Source organism: Canis lupus, chromosome 32 (genome assembly GCF_048164855.1).
Source record: "Canis lupus baileyi chromosome 32, mCanLup2.hap1, whole genome shotgun sequence".
Classification (NCBI taxonomy): domain Eukaryota; kingdom Metazoa; phylum Chordata; class Mammalia; order Carnivora; family Canidae; genus Canis; species Canis lupus.
In genome coordinates this window covers 40,857,422-40,876,657 of record NC_132869.1, presented here as the reverse complement: position 1 = coordinate 40,876,657, position 19,236 = coordinate 40,857,422, and the positions used below count along the sequence as shown (strand labels likewise).

General features: G+C 54.4%; 1 protein-coding gene across 6 annotated transcripts in view; it reads right to left on the bottom strand.

The window, feature by feature from the left end:
* The window catches only part of CCDC33 (coiled-coil domain containing 33), an 88,399-nt gene that overhangs the window by 32,997 nt on the left and 36,166 nt on the right, over positions 1–19,236 (bottom strand). For all 6 annotated transcript variants that reach the window (XR_012022939.1, XM_072809605.1, XM_072809604.1 and 3 more), the window contains exons 8-11: positions 18,966–19,095; positions 18,254–18,387; positions 17,260–17,331; positions 5,412–5,606 (exon numbers count right to left, since the gene is read on the bottom strand). Coding sequence is in view for 5 of the 6 variants with exons in the window: in XM_072809605.1 (XP_072665706.1) it covers positions 5,412–5,606; positions 17,260–17,331; positions 18,254–18,387; positions 18,966–19,095 (531 nt within the window). In the remaining variant the exon portion in view is untranslated. The remainder of the gene's footprint in view (positions 1–5,411; positions 5,607–17,259; positions 17,332–18,253; positions 18,388–18,965; positions 19,096–19,236) is intronic.

Here is a 19,236-nt window from a genome sequence, read left to right as displayed (position 1 = left end):
GAGGGCTGGAGCCCCCAGAGGACGTCCTGCCTGTGGGAACTGGGCCTGGAGGGGTGGCGTGGGCCGCGTGTGCACAGTGCTTATGTGTGATGAACGTATGCCCTGGCCTGGGCCTCAGGACACGGGTGCTTGCAGAGGCAACGGGACAGAAGAGGCCCGGGCACGCTGGGGCCCGGGCACCGGGCAGGGGAGCTGGGGACTACAGACTGAGAGGAGCTGGAGCTAGAGGGACAAGGTGACAGTGATGCTCCGTTTTGAGACTGCATCTGGCGGCTTGTGTGGAGTAGCCGGGAGGGGAACCCAGTCAGGCTCACCTCCTGGAGGCTGTTGAGCCACGAGCGGGCGGACGGCCACGTGCTCTCTCTCTCTGTCCCACTTGGATTCTCTTGTGTTTTCTCTGCCTCTTGTGGCCCAAAGTATCGAGGTCCCCCTGGTAGGGCTCAGACACAGGACCGGGGTGATCTGCCTCCCAGGTCGGGCTCCGTGCCACTCAGGCTCATGGGGCGCAAGACTCCTGGCCTTTGCCATACCTTCTCCCAAGATGGACATTCCTGCCGCCAGCGTAGGCAGGGTCATACTCAGGTAACCACTGCCAGGACCTGCCACCTGCCGCCAGGTGGTGCCTTGGGAGCGGGGCCTGGCCTGAGCTCCTTGACCCCAGCCCCACCAGCCTACAGATCTTGTCCTGGGGGTGGGGGTCGGGGAGGGGCCAGGGCAGGACCAAGGCTTTGGTCACAGCAGCACAGGAGCCCCAGAGGACTCTGGAACATCGGCTCCAACCTCCTCTGCTGACACAGGAAGGAACCCAGAGAGGGAAGGGAGTTCAAGGTCACCTCCAGGAGCCGGTGAGAGCTCTGTGAGAGCAGGGGGCAGCGTGCAGGGGGCCAGGCGGGCAGAGGGTGGGGGTCCTGTCACTGTGGGCTGCAGAGAGGGTGAGGCTGTGGCAGCCACGACCCGAGTGGGGCTGGGGTGGGGGAAGGCCCATGCCATGCAGGTGACCCTCTTCCTGGTTCAGCTGAGTCCGCCTCTGGCTTAGACTGCAAGTCCTATGGCTCGGGGACCCCTGGGCACACTCAGTCCATGCAGGCAGGCATGCAGCACGGTATCTCTGCTACACGTCCAGTCCCCTCCTTTGTAAAGGGCCCTCATCTGTCCCATCTGGTCCTCAGGGGCCATTTGAGCAGGGTGAGCAGCTCTCCTGTGCTATAGATGGAGAGACCGAAGCTCAAGGACAGAGTGTTCAGCACTACCCTGGGCAGGCGGGACAGAGCCAGCACCTCTCCCCTGCGGAGGGGCCCGGGGCGGGGGGGGGGGTGGGCGCTGGGCTCCGAGAGGCCTGCCCCCCAGTGCCCCGAACCCCACCTCTGCTGCTGTGCCATCTGGGACAGTCACAGTTCCTGGGGCCTGCCCTCCTCTCCTGGTCCATGAAATGGGGCGCTCTTTCTTGGGGACATGCTATCCGGGGGAGCTGAAGTCAACCTACCACCCTTCGGAGAGGTTAAAGGGGGTGTTGCCGCGGGGCAAGTGACGTTAAGGAAATGGGGGCCAAACAGGATCATTCTGGGGTCCAGCAGGCTTCAGAAAAGGAGAGACCCAAGAGCTGCACTCAGAGGGGGGCAGGCACGTGGGCACCGGCAAGGGGAGATGGAGGCAGGGGGAGAGGCTTTCAAAGAGAGAATGAGAGAAATGAGTTATTCCAGTGTGGTGAGGAGGGAAAACTCCACTGAATCTTTAAACAACCCTTGTCAATTATTCATCTGCTGGTTGAGGGCCCTCTGGTCTGCTGAGCCCGGAGGGAGGGAGGGGGGAGTCAGAGAGAGAGAGAGAGAGAGAGAGAGAGAGAATCAGAAAGAAAGAGAAAACCAAAGACAGGCAGAAGCAGGGAGATGCCGAGGTGGGGGGGGATGGGGGGAGAGAAGGGGGTGTGTGGACGGGGAGTGGGGTGAGGGAGCAGAGAGAGGAGGGTAAAGACCCTCCGCTGGAATTTCAACACACACTTCCTGAATGGCAAGGCCTGGGGAAGTACTGAGTACTTCTGCTTCCTCCAGGAAGCCTTCCTGGCTCCTCTCTTCCTGAGGGCTCACTGGGCGTGCCCGGCAATGCTGGGTGACTGTGGCACTTAAGAAGAGAAATGGTGCCAGCCGCGCCCCTTTGCCATTCATCCCTCACCCGCTTCCCGTGAGCCTAGTCTGTGTTGCTCTGCTGTTTGTGGAGTGGGGCTCTCTCCCGCCTGCGGAGAACTTGCAGAGCCCGGGCCCTGGGCCTCTCTGTCCACCACCCTCCCCTTGCACCTCTGCACACAGCACTGGGCACCTGGCAGGGGTTGGGGGTTCGGGTTTTCTGGCAGGTCGGAGGAACTGCTGCTGTAGCTGCGAGTGGCGGTGGGCAGTGGGCAGTGGGGGGCAGGGGCTTTAGAAGGCCTCTGTGAACCCAACCGGAGCCCCTCCTGTTACCCGCTCAGCGGGAGGTGCGCGGGGGAGGGCGGGAGGGGTGAAGGGGGATGCTTGCAAATTGTTTCATGTTTGGGGGTTGAAGATGACTCCTGACGTTGCATTCCTCACACCCAAAAGCCCACCTCTCCCTGGAAAGACTTTCTGGGCTGCCCAGAAACCCTTCCTCCAGCTCCGCCAAACCCGACACTTGACCGGAGACCACACCCGTGGGCCCCTGGTCCCAGTGGGTCCACTCGGGACAGGAGCTTTGCACCACGTGCACACAGTGGCACCTGAGAAGCTTGTGTGAAGACCAGCCTGCGATGGGAGACTGGGCAGGACTGCAGCTGGGAATGAAGGCGGACCCGAGGGTGCACTTGGGGAAGGGTGCCTGGTGGGGGAGGGTGCCCGGGGGGCTAGAGCGGAGGCTGGCAGGCCCTGGGGCAGCGGGGAGCACCCGTGGCCTCTTCGCGGAGAGGGGACCGACCCGGCATCCCCTCCACCTCCTCCTCTCTTCCCAAGGTGCTCCTTTCTCCAGAAAATGTTAGATTTCCTATTAAGCCAGAGTAGGCTCTGGAGGGACTCAGGCAAAATTGTTTCTTGGGCTCTGGAGACCCCACTACAAGACGAGACACACAAATGCACCAGGAATCCGGTGCCAATGAGAGGCTCACGGTCTGAACAGAGGTGGAGAGAGGAGGGGAGGCAGCTTGTTGTCTGCTGGCCACTCTACCACTGCCATGTCACTGGGTCCCACTGCCACTAACCCCCGGCCCCAGGCTCTGCTGCTGGCCACACATCCAGGAGTCACACCCTGTGAGGGGGCCACTGCCACCTGGATGTGTTCAAGTGTTATTCGAGTATCTTTTATTGCTCTGGGCCTCTGCCTGCAGCTTACGTGCTGTGTTCTGTGCTCACTACCACGGCAGTCTGCGGTCGCGTGTCCTGTAATATGTGCCGCGAAGGGTCACTGCAGGGCTGGGGTCTATTGCTATGCAACAATACTGCACCGCTCCCTGACTGTGTTCTATTGCTTGTCACTTTGTCTCTTGTTTGCATGAGCTCGTCTATCGCTATGTAATTTTGTTTGGTTGCTATGGAACAGTGACCCATTGCTGCATGGCTACCTGCGATTTCACGGAGCTGCACATTGCTCCTCACCCACGCTCTATTGCTTGGGATGGGGCTTTGCCGGCCATGTGAATGTCTGGGTCCCGCCCCGGTCCGGGCGGGCTCTGGGGAGTGGGTAGGAGCTGGAACTGGGGGCTGGGTCTTCCGGACCCAACAAGGGCAAAGAACCAGAGGTAGGAATAGCCAGATGGTAAATCTGAGCTGAGAGAGAGAGGTGGGAAGGGACAGATGATGCAGGGTTGGGAGGGAAAGGGGGCCTGACACGGTGTGATGGGCAAGGGAGAAGGGCAGGCCCAGTGTACTGAATATTCTATGAGCGTCTGAGGGACCCAGTGGTGTCAGGTTGGCTGAACAGCACAGGCCTGGGGAAGGCAGCATGGGACAGTGGGGTTTGGAAGCCTTCGGCAGGGTCACCCCACCTCGGGGCCTCCTCATTGCCACCCTTTATCAAATTAGGAGATACCACCATCTAGCCGGGTGCCCAGCAAGGGGGAAGGTAGAGGGACGAGCCCGCCAACAGGGCTACTGGGTGATTCCCAGAGAGGGCAACACATCTCTGGATGATGCAGCTAACTCACAGCCACTCAGCCTGTGGGTACAGGGGAGCCCTAATCCCCCTTGTAGGCGCTCAGAACCTTCCAGAATCTTGTCGTCATGCCCTTGGGCTACTTATTTCTCCTCCTCCCCTCCACCATTCACAATGGTTACTCGGCCTCTTGCTTAAGAACAGTTCCTGCTCTTGGCTAACCTTGACTTCTCAAGCTGCAGTCTAGAACCATCTCATACAGCGGAATCCTTAAGAGACGATGAAGAGTGACCACGGGCACTATTCATGCTGCCAAAGTCTCCAAAGACAAGGTCTGAATGTTTATTTTCAACCGAGTTGAGAGCCGGGCTGGCAGGTCAGTCCCTAGAGCTGTTTCCCAAGGGGCAGAGGTGAGACAAGGGGGTGTAGAAGGTGGCCCGTGAGTGCTCTTGGACCTGCTCCGGGGTGGCCAGGGGCAGTCCACGTGGGAGCACCCTGGGCACACCCAGCAGTCTGCAAACCTTCCTACTCATCTGACGGGACATGTTTCAGAAAGGTGCAGAAGTGCCAGGGGAAGATGCGGAGGCTGTCGGTGGAGAGGGTCAGGTCCTGAGAGGAAGAGGCCCTGGGCTTCCCTAGGGGCCAGTGGCCTTGGCTGGGGCCTTTCCTCAGGATCTTTCTGATCCATGTTCCCCATGGGATCAGCTGTGGAAGAACGGGGGGAGCCACGCATGAAGGGACCCGTGGTACCCCTGCAGGAGACTTTGACTGGACTGTCTTACAGGTAGCCTGTTCTTCACCTCTTTGCATGAAGGGGCCAGGACTCAGCACTGACCCTTCACCAAATTAAGATGCCACCTTCGCCACTTCATCAACCCTTTCCCAGCATCTGGTCTCCTGCCAGGAGGGGGCATGACCAAGGACACAGACTCTAACCAGAGATGACGTCCTCTTTTCTTTGAGCCCCAAACTCTTCTTTGAGAAATCAAAACTAATGACTCAGAGGGGCTTTCCTTTACCCAGTGGACGTGTACCTGAGAAAGTTCTGGGTTGCTCACTACCTGAGTCAATGGATGGTGTCTTACAAGTGTTGGGTTTGCCCAAGGGAAATTGTGTTGGGAGTTCCATTCAAAAGATGAAGAAACTCTGTAAAATGAAGAATCCACACCTTCCACCAGTTCAGCTTTGGGGTAAGTCACATACGGAGTGTGCTTGAAGGGAGGCCTCCTTGCCACCTGAAGAGTGACCAGGTGACGGCCAAACCCCTTCCCTGTGACCCCATCACCACTCTGGCCCTCCCAGTGCTGAGTGGAAACACTCACCATCTCATGGGGCATCTTGGGTGACTGAGGCTCTTCCTCTGCTTCCTGAGCGGTAGATGTGCTGGATTCCATTGTAGAGCTCACCGTGGCCTTGGACCAGGATTCACGGATGGTACCCAGCTTTTCATCTAAGATCTTGGGGTCTAGGATGGGAAGAACTTGGCTGTTGTTTGGCGTCAAGAAGTTTTCTGGATTCTGGGAAGAGAAGGTGCAAAGAAATTTGTGTCTTTCTACCACAAGTGTACTTTCTAGATTCTTCAAGCTTCTCCTCTTCATGGCTCAGGAGGCCCTGCATGCGGGCCCCTGTCTACCTCCTACCATCCACCCCCTTGCTCACTGGCCTCACCACACTGTCCTTGGCATTCCTCCAATGAGCCAAGCTCTTTCCTGCCTCAGGGCCTTTCCATCTGCTGTGCTCTCTGCCCAGAAAGCCTCATGGGTCTTTACAGGGCTGTCCTCTTCTCGTCATTCAGGTCTCAGCCCAGATGTAATCTTCCCGGATGGGCCCTGGCCTTCAAGATAGAGGCCCGTTCTCTCTAAAGTCACCCCTCCTCTACTGTACTCTATTCACATTATCCATTTTACTCTTCACAGTACTCAACTCTGCCAGAAAATTAAACTTGCAAAAACTCTTTTTGCTTGGTTAGTGTCTGCCTCCCTCCTCTCCTCCCCACACTAGGACACAAGTGACATGTAGGCAGAGACTTTGTTCATCCCCAGTGGCTGCCTCATTGTAAGTGCACAACACATATTTGTTCCAGGAATAAACGAACCATGCCATCCAGGACTCTCACGTCTGGTACGGTAGCAACAGCCTTGCGCCTTTGACACCCTTTGCTGGGTAGATTTCTTTTCCATTCCATGCCTGCCTTATCCTCTACCTTATTACCTGTTAAACAGTCTCCTCTCTCTACTCTGCTGGGCCTCCTCTTTGTCTTTCCAGGTTCTTTTTCCTCTTTCCTTCTTCCCTTGGCAGGACCACAGCTCTCATCCCTGCTTGTCTAGAACCCAGCCTCACTCAGATCCCAGCCTCTCCAGGAAATCTTGATGGCCTCCACCCACACTCACTTTAGGCTTTTCTGGAATGTTCCAGACCAGCAGCTGGCTCTCTCTGCTCTCACACTGTTCTCTAACTCCAGGCTCATTTGCCATTTTTGTTTTTCTGCCCGAACTTTAAGTTCCCTGGGCTTAGAGACATGTGTTATGTTCCCTTTAGGAGAGATTGCTTTAAAGCTCTGGTGGAGATCCATGGTTAGCCCTAACGTGCATGTTGCTCAAAGGCTGTAGGGAGCTCAAAGGCAACCAGCTTCTACCCCACATCAGTTGTTGGAGTTCTGTCTTAGCCACATAGCAGATAAATATGCCACCATCTGTGCTAGAAGCAAATAGAACAAGGGGCATAGTGCCAACCAGGACAGGATGTGCTCAACGTTAGAGGTGCTTGAATGTCTGTCCCTGAACAAACAGAGGGAGAACAAGCGCAGGTAAGCCTCTCTTTAAGTGGACACTATATGAAAACCCACACATATGAACCAGATGAATCAGGATAAGGACCCTTCATTTTACCACTTGGATCCTTTAACTAATGATTCCTTTATGCCCTTTTAAAATAAAATTTGATATGCAGAAGTTCATGGGACGCCTGCCTAGGTGGTTCAGTCAGCTAAGCGTCTGACTCTTGGTTTCAGCTCAGGTCATGTTCTCAGGGTCATGAGATTGAGCCCCGAGTCAGGCTCCCAACTAGGTGCAGAGTCTGGTTCCTGAGATTCTCTCCCTCTCCCTCTGCCCTTCCTCCCTTTGCATGCATTACTCTTTCTCTTAAATAAACTAATTAATTAATTAATTAATTAATTAATAAAATCTTAAAAATATAAAATTTGGCATACAGAAATTAACAGGAAGTCCTTTCAGGCCTCTGTCAGTAGAGTAAGGGATAGTCATACAAGAACAGAGTCATATCCAGTCCAGTCTGGGCCTCATCTCTGACCCACCCTGTCAGATGGGTACAAGGACAGACACTTCCAAAGAGAAAGCAGTTACATGAAGATTCTTGAAATGAGAAGAGTGAAGCATTGAGTGACCTTGAGTCTGATTTTGGCACCTATTGTACCCAAACTTCCAGGCCTGTTTTGCCCCTGGGCTTCAGACCTGGCCACCTCTCTCATCTGCCTCTCCCAGTAGCTATGGTTTAGGGAGGGCGAGATTCGTTTAGAGCCTCCCCACTGAACACACCAGTGCCTTTGGATAACATCTAAGTCAGGTGGTTTGGGGTTGTCTTGTTGTCTCTGAGTTTTTCTTTTCTTTAAAGATTTATTTATTTGAGAGAGGGAGACAGAACAGGAGCAAGGAAAGGGGCAGAGGGAGAGAGAGAAGCAGACTCCCTGCTGAGCATGGAACCCAACAATGTGGGGCTCTATTCCAGGACCCTGAGATCATGACCCAAGCCAAAGGCAGATGCTTAACCAACTAAGCCACCCAAGTGCCCCGTCTTCGTGTTTTAGATAGGAAAAAGCACCGCATGTGTCTCCTGCTCAGAATAGCTGAACACCAGACTGGCTGTAGCAGGAGAACTACAGAATGATTACTGGAGATGCGTGGGTAGATGGATACAGGAGAGAGTGAAGGAAAGAACAACTAGCCAGGGCAAAGACGGACTCCCCATTGACCAGGTGGCCCCTGGGACTGGGGCGAGATGCTGATTCAGGACCTGTAATGACATCTCTCCTCATTTCCAGGCAGAAAGCCAATCTTGCTGCCCTGGATTTCATAGACTGCCATCTAATCCAGTTAGGGGAGGAAGTGGAAGTAATGAAATCAAGAGAGAGGTCTCCAGAGGTGCCCCATCAGCTCTGAAAGCAGGGACACATTGCAGAGGGAGTCCCTTCCCCCATAGCCTGTCTCTCTGACATCTACCCTGTGTAGGCCCAGTACCAGCTGGGTAAACTCAGTGACCCAGAGCTGACGTTTACTGGGTTCCTCATCAAAGCAGGGCACTTACCAGGTACTTAAAAAAAATTTTTTTTAAAAGGCAGATTGTCATAAGTAGGGACTCATTTAGACGTGTCTGGAGTCTTGGAAGCTTGACTACCCTGTGTTCTCCTACAAATGGACCTTGAGAGCTTTAGAGGTTCTAGCAGGGGAGCGCAGCTACTCGTATACCCTTGACTGAGGAACTGGCCTTCAATATCTAGACAGCACAGCTTCGGGAGGGATGCATGTGGAGCAGTGAGGGAGGAAGGGGACATCTGCCTAGCCAACCAGATCAGCTGAATCAATCTGGTGATCAATGGGGTGAGAGATGTTGCAGCCAGATCACCCTCACATCCACTCACCAGGTACTTTTACGTAGGATTCTGAAATTTATGATGTATAATTCATTTAATTTTCCATCACAAAGATAAAATTAAAATGACACTGGCCCCTCAATCCAGACCAGTGACTTCACCTTGTCAGTCTCTGAGGCAGATTATGGGGGGAAGATGTTCTGAGGAGGAGGGAAGGAAAGGCAGAGTAGTGATGAATGTCAACTCTTCTGTACCTTTGGACCCACAGCTGCTCTACCTGTAGCCCTTACCAGACTCAGTGGATCTACTCTGCTCTGAACTCTCCATAGCGGGCTCTGGACTGTACCCGTTCCCACAGTTGCTTCATGCTAGTACCTCCCCACCTCCCACACCTGTCCTTGCAGGACTCCTGCCCACAATTCTACTCTCCCGCTCTAATCAACGTTGTCAGGATCCATCCTGCCCTGGGAGTTGGGGGCAAGCAAGTGGGTGACTTTTATAGAAAAATCTTTAGACTCCCACACAGTAGAGGCCCCAAAGGGAGGTCCAGAAGCTGTTGCTCTTGTCATGTGAGGTAAGGGGCACCAGGAGGCCCACAATGCCCCACACAGTACCTAAATTCTTCTTAATATCGCCTATTCAGACTGCTCAGCTTCAGTCTACCCACATTGTGGGGAGGCAAGTGTGCCCTTCTTCCTTGCTTCTCATGGGAAGAGAGCTTGTCTGGGGCTATAAGAAGGGGCCAGGCTGCTCCGAATGTGGGTGGTCAGGGTGGAGCATGGAGGAGGGAGACAGTGCTAAAATGAGGATGAGGAGAGAGGATAGAGCCTTGGGGACTACTCCTCCCTATTTAAGCCCAGCCTTACCTAGCTCTCCCCCTTTCTTCCAGGTGGGGGTGGAGGCTGCTAGCCCACCCCAGAGGCCGGCTTGTTTGCTTTGCTATTCGGCAGGCCTTGCCCCTGCTTGTGAAGGCAGCTTGGGGCTGACAAGTGGCCCCCTCACTCTGTGGTTCCGTGGCTGCACCGCGTCCTGCTTCATTAGGGCTGTAATTGGGAGACCTACTTTGAAAGCTCAAAGCAATGCACAGCCATGCACCGGCTCAGGCTCGCTGCACAGCCCGCTGCTGCTCGTGTTGCCGCAGCTGCCCCACACCACGTGAGTGTCATGGTGGAGAGAAGACTCCCTTCCTCATGCCTCTCAGGCCTCGCCGTTGCCTGCAGAGGAGGGTCTGTTGGGACAGACCAGGCCAATAGCATCACAGACTCGAGGCTTCTTGGGTCACCTGTTTCCTCCTCCTCCCCTAACATCTTCTGCCTCCCTCCTACCCACTCGGTCCCCTAGATCCCTAATCATGCAAAATGCAACAGTTCCAGCCTGCCCTGGCAATTACCCCACTAGCCAGGGTGCAGCTGCTGTCCTTGGTGCTGAGCGCGCCCGCCCTCAGGCCTGCCCGCCGCTCGCCCCGCCCTGAGCTTCTCGCTGGAGCGCACAGGCTCTTAATTCAATTAGCTGGCCCTGAACCCTCCCCGGGGAACCTGCAGCGGAAACTGACAAATTCTGTTTAACAAAGACATTTGTCCCCCGCCCCGCCGGCCTTGGGCTCTGCCCGCCTGTATCCCACTCATTAGGTATCTAACAAAGTGCGTCCCAAGAAATCTGCTTCCAATCGCTAGTAATTCAGGAGGCCTGATGCAATTTTCTCCCTGATAAGGGTGTCTCGCCCGCTGGCAAGCATCATAATGAGCCCCGTGCAGCAGCTCCCTGATCAGTCACTGCTTTGTCATTTCCTGTGGCCCCAGTTGTAGGTTCTTATCTCTTCAGCTGAAGGCGAGGCTCAGAAAACGGGGCCCTCCAAGAGTGCTTGCTGCCTCCCATGCATATCACAAGCCTCATTAAGGCATCCTGCATGGTCTTGCACCTGCGCTGGGGCTGGAAGCTCTGAGTCTGTCTGCTAGCAGAAGAGGGTCTGAGTGTTAATCCTCACTGGGACCATAATTCATTCTCCAGAAAATGGTTTCAGAGGGTTAATCTAAAAGCAAGTTGTGGGGTCAGGGGAGGGGAGCCAGTGATTGGGATATTTTAAAATTCTGGGAAGGATTTTAGTATTAAATAGAGCCTTGCCTATAGCTCATTGGACAGTCTGTGGGCTCACTCTCGTTAGCTTGGAACCTGGGTTTTCTGCATTTAATCTTTCCCATTGGGTTCCTCCATTGTCATCTAGAGATACCAAAATAGAGTTGGAAATGGATCAGATCACATCTTACTGCTGCCAAAACCGCTTTGAACCACCACCACCAAAGTCTAAACCTGCATCCTGGCATCCAGGCCCTCCACAGAGTAGGCTCCATCTAACTCTCCAGTCTCATTGCCCACAACAGCCACCATTCGTCCCCTGTGCTTCTGATACTGTCATGGCTCCATGGCTTTGCGTCTGTGACTCCTTCTGCCTTGCCAATTTTCAAGCCATTCCTTGAGGCATAGCTCAAACCATTCTTTCCTGTGACTCTTCCCCTGACCTTTGTATGCTCAGTGTACTTCACCCAGAAACCTTAGCAAGATGGGTGGTAATGACCTGCCAGGGTGCTTTACTGCTTGGCACAGGTTGGAGATCTAAAAACTGGCTAACAATTCATGCCTGAATGGCCTCGGGTGGAGTGGGGGTACATATGGTTTGGCTGAAGAAAGGTCTAAGCTATGATAGTGTGGCTTTGAGAAAAGTTCTGCCCCCACTCTCTGAATAGTTTGGTCTGGAAGCTTTGCCCTCTCTCACCGCCCCCCTTCCTCAACCCAACGGTTGTACATGAGAGAGAGCAGAGCAGGCCAGGGGAGGGCCCAAATGTCCAGCTTCGATAGCCATCACTGTATCCTGACTCAATACTTTCCATCTCTGGCTGCGAGCCACGGGCTCACTTTCTCAAGGCAACAGAATCCTGTGGTTGGTGAGCCATTGGGGTGAGCATGCAGTATGGCTCTTGGTCCAGCCCTACCCACTCACAGGCCAGAAAGCAGGTCTCCTCTTTCTCCATCTCCTCCACAGCTCCCAGCTCAAGGCAGGGTACACTGGGGACTTCAGCATCTCTGGCCTCTAGAGAGATGATTGTCTGTCTCTTCTCCATTTCTTCATTCCCTGAAAAATTGCTGTGAGACCAAATGTGGGGCTGGTGATGTTTATCTTCAGCACTTGACAAGGCCTCCTGATGTCCTTATGGATGTGAATCTGGTGGAGCGGCTGTCATGAGGGGCGGGCGCCGAGTGACAGATTAGCAAGGCTTCATTGTTCCCCTCCCCCAGGAGCCCTGTCCTCATCTCTGATGAGTTCAGCATGTTTGTCAGCAGCTACACTGGGCTGGGCACTTACACATGCTCCTTCATTCAATTTTCACTACATTCCTGGCTGGTAGGGATCACACCTCCCCTCTGTGGATGAGGAAGGTGGGACTCAGGGTGGCTAAGATAGTGAAAGATCCAGGATTCAAACCCAGACTTAAGGATGCACCCTGTTTGTGTAGGGGGTATGGGGTGGAAAGGAAGACAGGCAGGATGTTGTGCGGTTGTGGGAGGGGAAAGGGTCCTTTTTCTCGGGATCCATCATTGTCCTTGTGGTAGCATTTTCAGAGCTGGAGTCTTGGGGGTGGGGACAGAACCCTTCAGAGGACAAAACCAGCGGAGGATGCTATCGTGCCATCCTGAACACTGGGCCTTCTAGGCAGCTGTGCTTCATGAGGAAATGGAGGCAGGTTTATGTTGGGGCTTCTCTGAGGACCAACCCAGAGCTTTCATAGAAACTTATAAAAATTCGTCAAAAACCAGCATGGTTCTGCCTATTACCTGCCCTCACCTCCACATTTGTTAAACAGCCACCTGTCCCCACTTTGGTTTGGTCTCCAGAGAGCTTTGTGGCTGATTTGAGTGAAAACACCAGGCAGCCCTTTGCATGGCATTGAAGACCTGCCTTGCCTCTCCCTGCAAGAACAGGGAAGGGGGAGGGTCCGAAGGGATTGTGGGAACCACCACTTCCCTCAGTGGGTGGCAGCAGGGGCCTTCTCCTTCTCTCCTCAAGGGCACCTACCCTGTGCCAAAGTCCAAGGAAATGCATGGGTTTCAAGTCCTTCCAGCACCTCTCAGGCTTGTGGGCTAAGAAGGAGGCAGCCACCCAGTGTGAGGGGCCCCATCTCTGCCTGCATAAGACTCTGGATTCCAAATCCCAGCTGGAGAGGGCACACTGTTGTCAGACACCCAGATGACTGCATAGACTTGTCCCACCTTGCAGGAGGCACATTTCCATGCAAGGAGGCAGCACTGACACGTGAGCATCTATCACGTGCATGCTGGGCTCCAGTCCACATGGGTCAGCCTAGGAAACCTGGTCAGTATGGGCCTCGCTTCAAAGAGGTTTCCTGTAAGCTGGAGGGCACCTAGGATGCTGTGGGATCTTGAAACCAGTTCATTAAAAGAGGCAGACTACTTAGCCTGGAGAAGCACAGACTCCTGGGGGACCAGATCACACTCTTCAAAGGGAAGAGGCCAACATCAGAAGGAAAGTGGAAGAGAGCAAAAGGTTATTCATATATGTATATGTGGAGTAGCCATAGGCTTATGGATTCCTAGAGCCGAATGGACCTCCAAGGCCAACCCCCACAGCATGTGTGATAAAGGGAAGTTTGTGGCATATATGCAAGAGTCTGTTTTTCTGGTTTTGGTGAATCTATGTAGTTACTCACATATTCATCTACACACACAACTCCAGCTGAAAGCAGATCACTCTCAGCAGCAGGTGCCTGTAGACAAGTCCCATCAGAGGGAAAAAGCTTAACCCATGGCCAACAGACCTAGCTTTGAGCACAGTCCATCTTGCCATTCACAGAACCTGTAGGCTTTGCTGGCTGGTGTGCCAGGCAGCATGCTGGATGGCTGACCGTGTGCCAGTATCCCCAGCACTGGGGGCTTGCCAGGGCTGCACGGAGGAGCCTGGGGACACAGAGAGGGTGGACTCAGTGGGAGGTGATCATTTCTATCTGTTGTGGCCACTGAGCCATGGGACAGGGCACTTCTGGTGGTAGTAAGCATCCTGTCATGGCAGAGTAAGGTTAAGTCCACCTGCAGTGGATGTTGTCAGGGAGAATCCTGTCCAGGGTGGGCTCCTGAGAGACAGCTCTGTGGTCTCTGCCTGTTTGGAAATTCTGCAATGCTCTTGTTCCCAGGGCTCTGACAATGGGTGATGTGGAAGCAGTGGGTGTGGGGGGTTGGTGTTCACCAAAACCTCAATTAATCAGGATAACATGTCTCTGTCCCATGGAGGCTCAGGAGAAAGAGGATGTGTCCTCAGGAGGGCAGTACCCAAATAGGCCATGTGTATTTATTTCTCCTGAAGCATCACCTTTCAGTAGCACGTCTGACTACTTGCAGGGAATTGCCCTTGAGATGGAACCATTAGCCACACGGACGAGGGGCCCCAGGAGGCCCGTTATCCCAAGCCCCCCTGCAGCCAGAGTGTCCTTGGGACTCTAAGATCCCAGGCTTCAGGCGGTGGAGCTTTGAGCAGTGTTTGATTTAAAAGATGGAAGAAGCAATGGTCGTGGTCCCTCAGGCAAGAATGCAGACATGAAGGCCAGGTACCTTTCACCATGAATTTGCAGACAACATCATAGGTGCAACAGGAAGAGGCAAGGAATTCAGAGCCTGTCAAGTGTTTGCTCTCACTGGGTTTCGTCAGGCCTCTTACCAGGAGCTGATGCTACTCATGAACTCACTTGCTGGTTGTCTGGTCCACATTCCCTGGATTCCTCGAAGAATGCAAGCTTTATGAGGACTGTAAGATCTCTCAAACCAGGACAGTATCTGCTACATAGTAGGTGCCCAATAAATGTTGGCAGTGGCATAGAGAACACCAGTGTTGTGATCGTGAGGGCGATGGTGAGTGAGGGAGCTGGGGCTGGGCCCTCTGGGCTCAGCTACGACACCATCCACCTGTTCATCAGCTCTCAACACTCTCCCACCACCCCTAGCGAGAAGGATGCCAAAAGGGCTCAGATGCTAGCAGAGAGCCAGGTCCAAGCCCGAAGAGGGTGAAAAAAGGCAGATGGGCTCCATGGCTGCCAGTCCCTCCCTCTCCTCATTGTATCCACAAGGACAGCCAATGAATGGCTTGGGTGCCCTGGCTGCAAGAACCTATGTGGAACCCACCACATTTGCCCCAAAATTGGAGTTCAAGATTCTAGAATCAAAGTGAGTCAGTTATGGGCCAATTCACATATAGTGTCACCAAGGAACAGTTTAGCCACAAAGATATGCAGCTTCTGTGCACGCCAACAGGGGTGTGAAAATGTCTGTGTGGCAGCCTGCATTGTGTGCGAACATGGGTATACACATTAAGCGTGTGCACCCTTGCAAAGGGGGGTGGGGGTGCACACGTGTGCATGTCTGTGCATATGGGACCGTCTCATGCGATGGTGTGAGGAGTGTGCGAGTGTGGAGCTGTGTTTGTGTGTGAATGCTTGGCTGCAGAATCTGAATTTCCTCTGGTACTATTTTCCTGGTTCACACCCAATCTTGATCCCTTTCTTTTCCTTTCTTCTCGGAAATCCATTACTGAAAGGTTTTTTACCCGCCTCCAGGGGGAGGGGGCTGGGGGAAGGGGAAGCTAAAATCGCAAGGCCCAGATCAAAACACTCAGCCGCTAAATGAATTCGGCAGCGTTTTCCCGCATGACTTGGAGGGATAATTTAGTGAGGCCGCCAGCTGGAAGGAAAGGGATTAATTCTGCACTTAGCACAGCTCTGGTGAATAATTCATCAATGAGACCTTTGTGCCTAGCCCTTGGGCGACTGGGGAAGGGTCCGGTCCACCTGCCTGTTGCCTGCCTGGGTCCCTCAATGGCCTGACCAGGGGCACTTGATGCTCCTTTCGGTCCTCAGGACACATGTACCCCAGTGAAGGGTTGGGAGGCAGGGGCAGGTGAGGGAGGGATAGGCAGTGGCCACCGGCAGACTCAAGACCCCAGCAAGAGGCGGTGGGGGGTTGAGCTCCAATCTGGGAAATCTGTGACATTTTCTCTAAGGACCCTCATTCTTTCTTAGGGTCTTTTGCTGCTTCTATGTCCTCCCCTCCCAATACCTTCTTGGTCCTACACCCGATGTGGGGATGGAGGTGGAGGTGGGAGCGGGGGTGTGTGCCAGGCTGTATCTAACAAACTCTTTCACCAGGAATTAGAGGAATCAGGAATTAGAAGACAATGCCGAACATTCCAGAGGGGGAAGTGCTAATGGGAAGTCCCAGGTACCTACCAGAGGCCTTGTAGGAACACATTTTTCGAGTGGCTATGTTCCCAGATATGTGCCTCTTACCCTATACCAGGCAATTCCCTGTGTGCTCCATGGGTGAGGTCACAGGGAAGTATTACCCCAGCGCTAGTGGCTATTTTTCCTGGTGTGGGAAGCTGACAGGAGGGGACTGACCCAGAAGTTGGCCCCTCGTCACTAGTTTCCGGGCTCATGGTCCTGACCTGCCCACATCCCCGCTTTGTGTCTGTCTTAGCATCCCAGACTACAAAGTGGCAGAAGGTGCCTGCCAGGAGCCAAATGACCAGGGTCCAGCCGGGACTCAGAGTCCAGGGAGCGCTGGCTGGAGGAAGGGATCCCATCCATCAGGCGGGGCTCGGCCGGTAGTAGCTTTCCACTTGGATCAACCCAGCTGTGGTAGGCAGGATTCCAAAAGCGGGCCCCCAAGATTTCACACCCTAATCCCCAGCACCCATGCCTATGGGGAGCTATGACCCCGGGGCTCACGTCACGTGGCACAGTTGACCTTGAGATGGGTACATTATCAGAGTGGGCCTCCCCCACCACATCAGCTCCTCTAAAAGCAGAGGGTTTTCTCTGGCTGCTGACAAAGGAGAAAGCCAGGGAGTTTTGAGGTATGTAGGGGGGGGATTTGACATCCCTGCTGGCTGAAAGGTGGAGGGGGGCCCTGGGAGAAGGAATGTAGGTAGGCTGCAGCAGCCGAGAGGCCCCCCGGCTGACAGCCAGCGAGGAAACAGAGATGTTGGGAGCCTCGGAAGCACACTCTTTCCCAGAGCCTCCAGAAAGGAATGCGACCTTGCCAACATCTTGACTTGAGTCGGGCCCTGTCGGATTGCCCACCTATACAGGTGTGAGCCCATAAGTGGGTGCTGTTTTAAGCCGCTAGGTTTGTAGCAGTTTGTTACACAGCCATGGAAGCTGACATCCTAGTTGTAGGTTTGTAGGACTTGAACAAATCCCCGTTGTAGGACTTGTAGAACTTTGATCCCAGTGAGGCAGGCTTGCCTTGGGCTGAGTTAGAGTCCGACTCCCAGGCCTGGGGGGCCTCTTCTCTCAGCTCTCCTCTTCCTAATCTCAGTTTACTGTCTCGCTTTCTGGAGCCTTAAATCACCCTCAGACATTTCTAGCCAAAGCAGTGGTCCCCTCCTCCCCAGAGCCTCTGGCCCCAGCCCCTGGACAAGGCCAGCAATTGTGCAGGGGGTTGGAACCCACCACGGGGCTACAGGAGCTGGCGCTCGGCTGCCCTTCGCATCCCCGCAGCCTTACCTCAGAGGAAAGCAGCTGGAAGGAGATATCCACTGTGGGGGCCTCACCATTTATGGTTTTCAGCTTGGTGTCCTGGGGAGGAGAGCGGAGCAGTCAGTCCATGCTGGCCAGGGCAGCTTCTGCCTCTGATCTGCCCGTTGCTACGGATTCCTCAAGAGGGGGCCTGCTGGGGGCTCTGCCTGGGGAGTGAGAGGGAGGCAGGAGCTGGTCCCCCGCCTCTGCTCACCCTCACTGCCTCGAACCTCCCTTCCCGGCTCCACTGAAGACCTGACTGGCACTTCCAGACCTGCGTCCTGGCACAGGGGCGAAAGTCCCATTTACTGAGGTCTATTATGTCAGGAAGGCCAGAAGTATTCTAGGGGAAAAGGTGGCATAGAAATAAACCATGATGATTAATTCTTATTGAGAACTTATTCTAAGCACTTTACACATATTTCCTCAAAAAAAAAAAAAAAAAAAAAAACCTCACTGCAACCTTATGAGAAAAATTCTATTACTATGAATCCATTTTACAGACAAGGAACTTGAGCCACCAGGACTTTAATTTTTCCCGCAGTCATATAATCTAATGAGAGGTGGAACCAGAATTTGGACCCAGACAGTCAGGCTCTAGAGCCTGGGCTCTTGGCTCTCTTATCCTACAGAGAGATCCTATAAAGGCATGTTGATCCCGTTTTAGAAGTGGGCACTCTGAGGTTCAGAAAGTCTAAGAAACTTGCCCCAGGTTGCACAGTGAGACCTAAGGCAAGTCAGGATTTAAACCCAGGCCTGTACTCTTGCCACCGTCCGGTGGGGCCTCCCTGTGCTTCTCTTCCTGTCGCTGGCGCAGGAGCTTGGGGAACTCCTTACACTCGAAAGTGGTCGGCTTCCGTGGTAGGGGCCCCGGGGGAAGCTGCCGGAGAAGCTAGATTCACTGGTGTTAGTGGGGCAAGGTGGAACAGGGTGGGGTGGGGCGGGAGCAGGCACCGGCATGGGCTCTGCTGGGGGCACTCACAGTGATGGGGAGCCTCTCCACACGAAGCCCACTCAGACCTTTCCCTGCCAGCATCTTGCGGTACAAACGGCTCTTCAGTGGCAACACGGAGACGCCCAGGGGCTTGCTGAGGGTCCAGGGCTCACCGCCTTTCACTGCGGGGAGGACCAGCTGGGACTCCGACCAGAACCCCAGCCCAGGCCCCCGGGCCCCGTGTTGGAGGCTCCAGCAGGCGCTCGATCCTCTGGTTCCTAACATCCCGTTCTCCCGCGCCTCACTCCCCTGCCTCCTGGCCTTGCCCTGCCCAAGTAGCCTCCTCCTCTGCTCTTAGGGCTCCCTGAATTCGAGGCCAGCTCTCCACATATTTGGTGTTTCTAGGTTGTACGTGGATCTCCCCCGTCTCTGCCCTTGGGGGCCTTACTCTCTCCGTGGTGGAGCGCCTGCCTGGCTCCCTTGTCCTTTGGCATGGGCAGGACACACGGGTCCTATTCCCGTGTTAGATCCGTGCATTTTTATCACATGACTACCCCCTCCCCATGTGCCCGTCAGTGAGGACGGAGGGATAGATCCCTCAGGGCTCACAGCTTGGAGGGGAAACTGGCGCCCGGCAGGCACTCCTCCACCTGTCTGCACGCAGTGGGGCGTCCCTGCAGGGGGCGGAGGCAGGTGGTCTGAGCACCCCCTGGTCCTCAGGTCCTGATGCACGGCTACCCCGGCACCAAGGGGCACTCACTGGAAGTCGAGGAGTAGTATTCCAGCACCAGGGCTGTGTCTTCTGAGAAGTTGGTGGCTCCATCTCGACCTTGGAAGAGGAAGGACTGATTCCACGAGGGCAGCTCAGGGGGTCCCCCAGGCTTGGACAGCTGAAAGAAGATAGTGGGAGTCAGTGGCGGGGCCATGGGTTCTCCCAAATGGAGGGATGTCCAGATATAGCCATACGGGTGTGTCTACACACATCACAAACGTTCGTCCCAATTATAAAGGCAACAGACGTGTAATGAATG